The 12,222-nt window shown below is 42.0% G+C and overlaps 1 protein-coding gene across 7 annotated transcripts in view; it reads left to right on the top strand.

Moving 5' to 3' along the window:
* Positions 1–7,615, top strand: part of lef1 (lymphoid enhancer-binding factor 1) — a 171,503-nt gene extending 163,888 nt beyond the window's left edge. For 4 of the 7 annotated variants that reach the window (XM_041198255.1, XM_041198316.1, XM_041198246.1 and 1 more), the window contains one exon: positions 6,189–7,613. In XM_041198255.1, the coding sequence (XP_041054189.1) occupies positions 6,189–6,265 (77 nt within the window). In that variant the 3' untranslated portion in view covers positions 6,266–7,613. Of the gene's footprint in view, positions 1–6,188 lie in introns of all 7 variants that reach the window. The other 3 variants (XM_041198272.1, XM_041198290.1, XM_041198263.1) reach the window with 2 other exon arrangements.
* The last annotated feature ends 4,607 nt before the right edge of the window (positions 7,616–12,222 follow it).

Genomic DNA, 12,222 nt, shown 5'->3' with positions numbered 1-12,222 from the left:
CCCGCAACCAACGAAAGTGATCACTACCCACCACCTGTTTCATACCGGGGCGATCATGCCCACCCCACCCCTCCCACTCCTCACTGAGGCCTGTCTGACTGGCCCCAGCAAAGCCACCTCGACTCACCTTTGAACTGGGCCTCCATTGCTGCCCCTGATGGTGCTTGGCTGCAGTACCAGTAGGGTCCACTGCTCCCATTGGCGCTGCTGGGACGGGAGAGCCGCTCTCCGCCTGGTTGGCTGGCGGCTCTTCTCAGATGGGAGTGGAAGATAGGTGCGGCTAGCACAGCACGGGAGCTTGTCTGCGGCTGTCTATGTCCCTTTTACTACCTGATAACGCTACGGTGAAGGGTTGTGGGACACTTTACCACGTTAGAGGTGCTATTTAAACGTAAGCTCCGAAGCTGGATGCTATTTGTGGCCATCGTCCACTGAGGAGACAGGAGAAGCCCCTCTGGAAATTCCTGGCCATGCTGGTTTAACGGAGCTGCAGCTAGCCACCAGAGCAATTTGACTGCCAGTGTGCTCCAGCCTTAGAGGAGATCCCCCTATTGCACGAGTGCAGCATTTTCCCTTTCCATCAAGTGTCACCTTGTGGCCTCCCTCACTAGCAAAAATCAAGGGCTGAAGGCCCAGTCCCACTACAAACTGGACTGTGACGATCCAGAATTGTTTTGCTTAATTCTTGCGCCGTCGGCCAAAAAAACCAATGGTCCAATGAAATAACATCCAATCCCACCGCAGCATTCTGAGAACTTGAACTCAGTTCTTAAAATAAAATCAGAAATGAAAAGCTCTGTCAGTAAAAGCAATAGAAGCTGTTGGATTGTCGTAAAACCCCAACTAGCTCACTGCCGTTCCTTGAGGGAATGCAATCTTGCCTCGTCTGGGGTATTGGTCACTCCTGTCCCGTGGCTGACTCTTATGTGGCCCAGCATGCCACTCAGTTGTATTAACCTGTCATTGCAACACAGGAAAGAGAGCCCACTCTCACCTTCTTATGGCAACTAGGAATGGGCAATAAATGCCAGTCTTGCCAGCGATGGCTGAGGAATGCTAGCTAAAAAAGACAAATCACCTTCATAAGAAACTGTAGATTAGAGAGAACAAAAACAAAAATACCTTGAAAAACTCAGCAGGCCTGACAGCCTCTGCGGAGAGGGATACAGTTAACGTTTCGAGTGCGAATGACTCTTCATTAGAGGGGTTAGATTGGAACTGGACGGAGAAGAATTTTGAGGCAAGGGATAACCAAAAAAAAACGGAGAATAAATCAGTGAATCACCTCAAGTCACAAATTGAGAGCCACAAATTCTGCGAATAAAACTGAGCAAGAAGACCTTAACATGAAACTGAGACATGCGTAAGACAGTGCGATGAGTGCAAAACTTGTAGTGAGGTGAGATGTTGATTATCTGTTGGTGCAAAATAAGAAGAGATAAGATTAGGAGATTGCGAACAAATTGCAGCAGAAATCTAAATGACCTGACCTTAAAATACTGGGCATTAAAGCTGGGAGAAGCATCAGTGCCCTGGGTGTGCTTTCACACTGTTGTCTGTTTTAAAGGCAATTGGTTTCTCAGAAATAGGAAAGGGGAATTTAAAAGGCCATGGTTTTGTGGACGCTGTTTGGCAAAGATTTTCCTTTTGCGGAGCTTGCTTGCAGATCCTGCTAGGAATGGGCAATACATGCTTATGTCAGACAATGATCCAGAGGAGGTGTTATACTGAGGCTCAGGAGTTTCAAAGGATAGGGATCCTGCTGTCCTGGCCAACATTCCTCCCTCCCAGTGTAGATTTACTAGAATGATACCTTGGGCAGGATTTTGCCCTTGGCGGGGGTGCTAAGTGGGGGCAGTCAGGAAGCCGCCCGCCACCCCCGATCGGCTCCACACCACAATTTCACGCGGGCGGGCCATTTAAGACCCGTGCTGCATGGATCGCGTGCAGCAGCGCCGAGCACCGCCTGTGCGGACTTTGGGGAGGGGTTGGTGGGGAGGAGGGAGAGCCGGGCCTAGCGTGACGAGAAAGAGCGCTTCAATCTCCCTGAGGCACGGAGCTGCATCAGGGAAATTGAATTGCTGTGTGAAAAAAATATATAATGAAGAGAATAAAAATTTAATAAAACATGTCCCCTCATGTGACTCTGTAACATAAGCTGGGACATGTTTTTAATTCTAAAGTAAAGTTTTCAGTTAGTGCTTATTTGCTTTAGGAAACCTCATCCCACTCGAGGATGAGGCTTCCTAGAAAACGTAAAGGCTGCTTGGCCTTTTCACCTGCCCGCCAACCGTTAGGTTGGACGGGTTGTGAAAATTTGACTTTAATTAGACTGTTAATGGCCTTAATAGGCCTTTTAATTACCGGTGGGCGCGCAGCCAACTCCGGCGCATGCCCGCCGAACGAAATATCGTGAGTCTGTGCGATGATGTTGGGACGCACGCCCGACATCATGTGTCATTTCACGCTCAGGCGTGTTGAGTCCTCACCCATACGCCGAGCATAATATTCTGCCCTGGACTCCAAGGGTTAAATTTTAAGGAGAGATTGTGGAAACTAGGATTGTATTGCCTGTAATTTGGATGATTAGTGGGTGACTTGATCGAAATTTTCAAGATATTAAGGAGAAGTGATGGTGTACATAGAGGGAACTATTTCCATTGATTGGGGAATCTATGATGATGAGACAGAAAAAGTAGAGCCAGACCTTTCAGGAGTAAAGTTAGGATACGCTTCCTCACATAAAAAGTGATAGAAGTTTGGAACTCACTTCAGCAAATGGGGGTCAATGCTGGGTCAGTTGTTAATTTTCAGTCTGAGATTGGTAGATTTCTGTTAACCAGAAATATTAAGGGATGTGGGCCAAATATGGGTATGTGGAGTTATGTCACGGATCAGCCATGATCTCATTGAATAGTGGAACAGGTTCTGGGGATGAACTGGCCCCCTTCTGTTTCTATGCACGTAACCAACATGATCAATAACAATTCTACAATCAAAATGAAAGGATTGTATTTATATAATGCCTTTCATCACCATCAGATATCCCAATGCACTTTACAGCTGATGAAGTACTCCTGAAGTGTAGTCACTGTTGTAATAGAGGAAAAGCAGCAATTAATTTGCACACAACAAGCTCCCACAAACAGCTATACGATAATGACTAGATAATCCGCTTTTTTTGTGAAGTTGACTGAGGGATAAACATTGGTCAGGACACCAAGGGTAGTTCTCCTGCTCTTCTTCAAAATAGTGCCGTGGGATCTTTTACATCCAACCGAAAAGACAAAGAGGGCCTTCGTTTAACACCTCATGCAAAATACAGCTTCCTCCATCAGAATGTCAACCTTAATTTTCATAGTCATGTCCTGGATTAAGACTTGAACCCACAACCTTGCTACCAATAGAGCCACAGCTGACACTTAGAGTTTGATATGCTGCCAGCAATCTTTAATTTTACACTGTAATAATATTTTATATAAAAAAAGTGTGAATTAATGGATAAAGAAACAGATTTGACACACATGTGCATTAATGAACGTAATATATGCCCAGACTTCCATTTTAGGAGTTTTCTTGGCACCAATATTGATTGAGTGAAGGATTCATTGTAAAACTAGTCCAAGCAGGACCCATGAATTGCATTTAAACAGGTAGCCTTTAGAAAGCTAATGCAAACTGTGTATGTAATCTGTTATGCCCTATTATTTAATAGTGATTGCTTCATAATGCTGTAATGACAGCCTGTTGTCAAACATTGAACTCCGGTATTGGTGACCAGTAAATGATAAAGTACAAGTTGTGGATGCTTGATTTATCTGACCTGGGAGTAAAAATGTGGCAGGTGCTACAAATCCCAAACAAAAGCAGAAGCTTCTGAAAATGCTCAGGATCGCACCGGGAGAGAGAACAGATGGGTTGATGATCCAGGTTGGAGAGGGAGATGTCAAAGGGATGTTTTAATGGAGGGTCAACATCTAAAGCATTGGGCCCGAATTTTAATTCTGGTAAGTGAATAGTGTTTGAGAGAGTTAAAATCAGGCCCACTCTCTTCTGCTTTCGACACCCTTGATCTGCTGCGGGTTGGCTGGAGTTAATGTTGAGGATTTGGGGCACTGGGTAGTGCAGGGAGTTGACACATTCAACGTCAAATTTTGCTCTGTTTTGAATTTGCATAGTGCCATAACCTTTGATGCTGAGATCTAATACAGGTTCATCCAATGGAATAAAAGTGTTGGATCGAAATAAAGTGAATCTAGAACAGTGTTAGTTAGATATAGTGTTAGCCCAGTTCCCTTAGAAGGTGCAAGTCCACAACAGAGAGTCGCATATGGTTGGTACAGATTGACATAAAATTAGCATTCTCACTCAGAAGTCAATTACAATTATACTAGAACAATAACAAAATCTTTTCAGTTTAGCATTTAGTCACATTGTTGCAGAGCTTTAATCTACTTTTGGAGGAGATGTACTCAGCATGAATTTAGTGATATTCAAAGTTATGATGAGTTTTGATAGAGCAAGTCAGAAGAAATAGTTTCCTCAGGCAGTTCTGGTAACCTGAGGTCATAGGCTAAAAATAAGTGGTAACAGAACTAGTGGGAGATGAGGATAATTTTTTCCACACACAAAGGATTGTTAAGATCTTGAACCTAGTATCTGAAAGAGTGCTGGACTCATTCAAAAATGACTGTCAAAACACAATAGCGCATGTATTTGAATGAACGAATTTGCAAGGTTATGGGGGAAAGCTAGGATATGGGATTAATTTGGATAACTCTTTCAAAGAAGTGACACAGGCATGAAGGGTCCAATGATCCCCATCTGTCCTGTAAGGTTCTAGCAATGACTCTACATCACTTCCCAGCAATAGAGCAGCCAACTGTGTTTTAAATTGAGGAAACAATGTAGTGGAGGTTCACATTTCAGCTCTCCTGAGCCTCGGTTTTCCATTTAGGAATCACAGGATGACTACTGCAGAAGAGAAAACCCTCGGCCAGTGATTCTTTTCAATATTCAGGAAATTATCTTCCACGTCAATCTGTTGAAAAACTCTGAAATTCAGCCCATTTAGTGCAAGTCCATCATCATTTCTTCCCAACCTCACTTAGGTGTGCTTAAGCTGTTATGGGCATCTTTGGATTGTATAAGAGAAAGAAAGACTTGCATTCATGACCAAATCTCTGCATACGTCTGGCCATTATGTGAAAAGCTATTATAGAGAAAGAAAGAACTTGCATTTATAAAGCATCATCCACAACCTTAGGATGTCCCAAAGCAATTTACAGCCAGTGAAGTCATTTTGACGGGGTAGTCACTGTTGTAATGTTGGGAACACAGCAGCCAATTTTCAACAGAAAATTCCCACAAACAGCAGAGAAATAAATATAAAAGCAAAATACTGCAGATGCTGGAAATCTGAAGTGAAAGCAGAAAATGCTGGAAAAACTCAGCAGGTCTGGCAGCATCTGTGGAGCGGGAAACAGAGTTAATATTTTGAGTCCGTATGACTCTTCTTTAGAGCTAAAGAGAAGTAGAAATGTGATGGATTTTACACTGTGGCAATGAAAATGAAATAAGTATCTAGTTTAATTGCTAGTTGAGGGATTAATGCTGGCCAGGACATCAGGAGAACACTCCTGCTCAATGAATGGTGCCATAGGGTATTTTTACACACCTGAGAAGGCAGGTGTGGTTTAACATCTCACCATCTGGACGATCCCCTCCAAGTCACTCACCTGGACTTGGAACTATATTGCCCTTCCTTCATCGTCGCTGGGTCAAAATCCTGGAACTCCTTCCCTATCAGTGCTGTGGGTGTACCTACAGCACATGGACTGCAGCAGTTCAAGAAGGCAGCTCATCACCACCTTATCAAGGGCGACTAAAGATGGGCAACAAATGTTGGCCTAGCCAGCAAAGCCCACATCCCTTTAATGAATATTTTTTTTTTATTTCGCCTCTGCAGTACTGCACTGAATCTAATTACGTGTTCAAACTTATGGACAGCAGTTTGAACACAATCTTTTGGCTCAGAGTCAAGAGCTACCATATCATCCAATGACTGGTTTGCTGTGTTAGGCAAGTGATTTATTTCTGTACCATTTATCTCTGACAATGCCTCACGGTGCTTAGGATTTCATATCAGTAGCTGTTTATATTTATAATAACCTTTTCTTTTTTTTAAGGAAAACAAAGTACATTCTCGACGTGCAAAGCAAAAGCAGCGACACCAGGCCCACTTCTGGAGATGGAGGCCTGCTGACAACCTGACCTCAGCTCACACGTCTGCTGTCCGCTCACCTTCACCGGAATCCATGTTTGACATGACTTCCACTCCAGGCGGAGGCGTGGACGCTCCGATAATATGGTGATTTCTTCTGGACTCGCTCTGTCGCAGAGTGACACTTGCTGTTGTCCAGCACAACCTCCCACCCCCAAAATCTACGCTGCGCCCGGTTACTGACCGAACTCCGTCCACTTTTGCCAAACCCCATCCACTTTTTGCCAAACCACCCCACCCCCCCCCGGCCCCGTTCACTTTTGCTAACCAATGTGCCATTTGTATTTGCTTCCGCATTTTGGATTACCATCTGTCCTGTACAAATCAACTGCTCGTTGGCAGCCACTCTTCAATCCACATCAAGATTACACATGGCCAGTGTACGATGCAAACATCAAGGGAAAATACTGTAGGTATCAGACACAGAAAATGACCTAGGCCATTTAACAAGAAAATGTAAATAGTTTAATTTTATTTCATTTTTTCTTAGCTGAAATCAATTTTATCCCATTTTACATTCTTTTTAGTTTTTAGTGTATATTTTTAGTGATGGTTATTCTAATTAAACTTAAGAGGTCAGAAAGTTTCTTTTAAAAAAAAAGCCCTTTTATTTCTGCCAGAGAATATCTTTAGGAAAGATATGGACCTCATTGTGTTGTTCGTACCAAATATTGATCTCTGAGCTTCTGTATGGTATCCTACAGAGCTCGATCAATGTAAGGTGGTGGAGGGGTGATGGGATGGTGGGGGAATGTTTGTGGGGATTCTCCCCATCGTCCATGGTAACTTTGGTGTAAAGTGACGTTAAATGAAAGCGCTACTTCTCTGGTCTTTGGTGGCCCTTTTGTTGAAAGCTACAGTGATGAGCGGGAGAATCCCAATAGAAAATTCAACCTGCACCCCACCCCTGCAATGAGAAATCATCATGTGGGGGTCTGTTGCTACTTACATTCTCAAATACAGAATCGCAGACCTTATATAAGCTAGGCTGTCACACACTGTTGTTTTGGAAAATTCAGCACTTGTAATGTTTATTTTTAAAGGACACTGTTTTATGTTCAGTACCTGTCTCTTTATGTTGTAATGATCTCCTAGATCCATCTTCGTGTTTCTTTTTTTGCCAACAGAGTATACCTGGTGCCATGTAATTGATCATAATATAACGGGTTCAAGCCATTACCTTTTTTTTAAAAAGAAAATGTCATTGTGGTTCAAATCTTATATGTACAGAATTTACCAAATTCAAATATGTTACAAGTTTGCGTGTTTTTTTGTGGAAAAATACCGTGCAGTAAATTTGCCATTGTCTGTAACCTCAAACTTTTAGAACAAGCTAAACTTTATTTGAACACCACATGTGACTAAACAAATTGATTGCATCCTTTGTGCTGTTGTGGTTTTCCTTTGCTACAACCGAGACCCCAGTGCTTTTAGACCAGTAACAGGGAGGGAAGAGAAGATTGTGGGAAGGACAAGTTCACATTGGCGAACAGGATTTATGTTGCTTGAAAACCTAAACCTTGAAGTATCCATGCATTAAAAAATTTATTTTTATCTCTATCGAAAATACAAGACAAGATGAGACAGTGTTGACCTTGGATGATAGTGTAAAATGAGCGAGAGCGAGTCAGCCACTGATCCCACCTGATTTCGACTCCCATCAAAGGGAGGCTGCATTGAAATTGCCCATTCTATACAATCAGCCAAAGCCAAAATGACTCATCACTTTGTTTTGAATAAGGGGAGCATACTTCAATGTACAACCCTGCAATAATTTTACATTAGTCATGCGTTGGAAATAAAGGTTGCATTGAAAAGATTGCGACAAGCTGCAACAGTAGGGTAGGTTTTAATTTGCGACGAGGCCGAATAACAAGGAGTTCAAAGTCAGTCATGCACAGGCCTGTTGGATTCTGACCTTTATTGGATGTGTTGTAATGGACAATCGGGCAGGGTGTCTTAACGGCTGAACAGTCACCACCCAATTTCCACCCCAGCTATCAGTTAAAATCTAGCCTATTGCTGAATTTATCACTGGTCAGTTTAACAGATCAGCTTTGCCACCCGGTTGATGGAGTTGCTGCAGTTGGTTGAGTTCCTTCTCTCCACACATTCCAGGCTCACTCCCATGCTCCAGCCCTTTATTGTGTCTCATTGACAGCAATGCTACAGTGTTTCTGCGAAACATCAATATATTTTAAGGATTAAAGGGACTGGGGCAGTGTGGACATAACATTGGCTACTAAAAGACACAAAGCAGATAGTAATAGTGAATGATTGATTTTCAGACTGAAGGGAAGTATATAGTGCTGTCTCCAATGGATCAATATTAGGATCACTGTTCTTTTTCATGTGTATTAATAACCTAGACATGGGTATATACAGGACCGAACTTTAAAATTTTCAGATGACAAAACACTCGGAAATGTAGTAGACAGTGAGGAGGAAGGGCATAGAATTCAGGAAGACATAGATGGATTGGTGAAATAGGCAGACACATGGCAATTTAATGCATTTTGGAAGAAAGAATGAAATATAAACTAAATAGTGCGATTTTAAAGGCAGTGTGGAACGTAGAGAGATCTGAAATATATGTAGACAAACCTTTAAGGTGGCTGGAAAAGTTGAGAAGGCTGTTTAAAAAAAACAGGATCTTTGGTTTTATTAGTAAATGCATAGCATACAAAAGTAAGGAATTATGTTAAACCGTTTAGCTCCATTTGGAGTAATTGTGTCCCATACTGGGTTCAACAATTTAAGAAGGAAGTCAGGATCTTAGGGAGGATGTAGAAGAGATGATGGAGTTCAATTTTGTGGAGGTAAAAACAGAAAGTTCTGGGAAAACTCAGCCGTCTAACAGCATCTGTGGAGAGAAAAGCAGAGTTAATGTTTCGAGACCAACATGACTCTTCTTCAGTATTCCGAAGAAGAGTCATATTTGACTAGAAACATTAACTCTGTTTCTCTCTCTACAGATTTTGCCAGATCGGCTGAGTTTTTCCAGCACTTTCTGTTTTTAGTTCAGATTTCCAGCATCCACCATATTTTACTTTTATTTCAGTTTCTGGAGAGACAGGAGAAGCTGGGGTTGTTCTCCTTAGAGCAAAGAAGGTTAAAGGGAAATTTCATAGAGGTGTTCAAAATCATTAAGAGTTTTGATAGAGTAAATAAGGAGAAACATTCAATGAGATCGTGGCTGATCTGAATGTAACCTCAACTCCACATGCCTGCTTATCCCCGATAACCTTTCACCCCACCTTGTTAATCAAGAATCTATCTAGCTCTGCCTTAAAAATATTCAAAGACTGCTTCCACTGCGTTTTGTTGAAGAGCGTTCCAAAGACTCACCACTCTCAGAGAGAAAAAATATCTTCTCATCTCTGTTTTAAATAGACAATCCCTTATTTTTAAACAGTGACCCCTAATTCTAGACTCTCCCACAAGAGGAAACATCCTTTCCACATTCACCCTGTCAAGACCCCTCAGGATCTTATATGTTCCAATTAAGTCACCTCTTACTCTTCTAAACTCTGTCAGATACATGTCTAGCCCGTCCAACCTTTCCTCATAAGACAACCCTCACATTCCCGTATTGGTTCAATAAACCTATGGGGAAAGGTCAAGGTAATAGGACTAATTGGATAGCTCTTTCGCAGAGACAACACAGGCATAATGGGCCAAATGGCCACTTTCTATGCTGTGTCATTCTGTCATGGCCCTGACATTGCACTATTTGTGCTTCAACACAACCTGTTTTTATAAAATTCTTCTCTCCGTATTTGCTGTTTAAAATATGTTCTGCAACAAATTCTATTACCTAACAACAACAACAACTTACATTTATATAGTGCCTTTAATGTAGAGAGCTTGAGCAGTTGCTGGTTGGGTTGAAGGTCAGCTCATTAAAGGTAAGTGAAATGCCAGGTAATACAAGCATGGTCATTGTAGCCTCCTGAACTAGAGTTCGATGCACGGGAGGGATTGGGGAAGAATTTTCAAGGTGGTTAATTTCCTTAATTGGCCATGGGTTTTTATCTTTTTTTTTTGCCTCTCCCAGGAGGTTACATGATTGCTGGTGGATAGAGAGAGTTTAACCATGATGCATCAAGCATCACGACTGTTTTCTTTATTATTTTCGTACGTTCCTATGGGCAGAATTTTGCTCTTGGCCTGCGGGATCAGCCAGGTGGGGGGTGTGCCCGTCCGTCGAGCTTAATATTCTGCCCTATGAGCTAGGCAACCTTACTTTTACCTGGAGCAAGTGGTGTGGACTGTGGTTACTTCACATTTCCTTTTTTGCCGCTATCACTGCAAATTTCTGCCATTATCGTTGCTGTGTCTCTCCCGCTGTTATATCCACACTCCTGACAGGTTTTAATTCATCCGTTACCAATGACGACAGTACCTCTGCCCAGCTTAAGATCAGCTTGTGAAACACTTTACAGCCCTAAATTGAAATATTCTGATCAGCTTACCTTACTTTCAACACTTGTTTTCACAAGATTATTTACCCTGAGCTCTACTTTAGTTTCCATTCCCGCCTACAGTATCCATTGAGGACACCACCTCCTGGGGTTAAGAGGCCTGAAAGACTGGGCCAAAAATAAAAAATTCTGGAATCGCCCAGCAGGTCAGCTATCATCTGTGGAGGGAACATTGGTGAGTTAACACTGCAAGTCCAGACCCTTCATCAAGTTGATATTATAGGATGTAAGCTTCTTCTCCATTTTCTTTATATCCCATTTCAGCCAGGCGGCCTGTTCTAATTTCACCAAGGAGGCCTCTTGCAGCTTTGCAGGCTGTGTCAATAGAGCTGAAAATTGGCAGAAATGAGGCATTTGGTGATAAAAATTTTAGGCTACTCTTTATCCAAAATATTCCCCGTAGAGGTCAGACCATTTCCTGATGGTAATCTTGCATTGTTGATGCTCAGTTGTTAAAACTCAACATTCCAAACGTTGACATCATGGCTTACTGTGAGTTGATATAGTCTTCCATTAGTGTATTAGAAATCTTTCTTCTGCGTGAAGTTTGAGTCAGCTTTTGTCCCTTGTAAATTTTATATCCAAGCTTATACTGCCTAAATGTGAATGTGTAAACATGTCACATTGTAATTAAATCCTCCCACCTTGGGTGGTGCTGCTGCACCTCAGTGTTAAATCTCCTGGTTGCTCAGCCTGTACTGGAGAGAAACTCTTATAGTCTAAACCGATTCTACTTCCCAAGTTGCAACATGTTTTTCTATTTATCTCCAAATAATAGTATAAAGTCAAAGTATTATTTTTAAAAAAAATGACAATGAATTTTCATCATGACAGAGAGCTTCTCCATCATGGCACAAATCTGGGCTTTGGGATGTAATCCCCATGTGCAACACCATGAGCGGTCAACTAGTTTCTTTAAAATGCATGTTGAAATTGAAGACAGAACATATTAGTGAAATAATTCCTCAAAAAGATCCTCAATGAAACTTCAGTTTTCTAGCAAGGGCAACTACACATCCTTGGAACTTTCCAATTTGACTGAATGCTACACTAAGGATTTTTTAATAAGTTAATTAAAAGGTTTCCTGCTGGCTAAATGGTAACTGAGACGCATAGATCAATAAGGTAAAGCGAATGGGACTAATTGGATAGCTCTTTCGCAGAGACAACACAGGCATAATGGGCCAAGCGGCCACCTTCTATGCTGTGTCATTCTGTCATGGCCCTGACATTACATTACTTGTGCTTCAAAATGACCTGTTTTTATAAAATTCTTCTCTCCGCAGTTGCCGTTTAAAATACGCTCTGCGACCAATTCTATTACCTAGCAGCAATAACACACATTTATATAGTGCCTTTTAACACAGAGAGCTTGAGCAGTTGCTGGCTGGGTTGAAGATCAACTTATTAAAGGTAAGTGAAATGCCAGGTAATACAATCATGGTCATTGTAGCC

The sequence above is a fragment of the Carcharodon carcharias genome, chromosome 1 (assembly GCF_017639515.1).
Source record: "Carcharodon carcharias isolate sCarCar2 chromosome 1, sCarCar2.pri, whole genome shotgun sequence".
In the NCBI taxonomy this organism is placed as follows: Eukaryota; Metazoa; Chordata; class Chondrichthyes; order Lamniformes; family Lamnidae; genus Carcharodon; species Carcharodon carcharias.
Note: the sequence above shows the minus strand (reverse complement) of the source record. Positions and strands in the feature narration are given on the sequence as shown.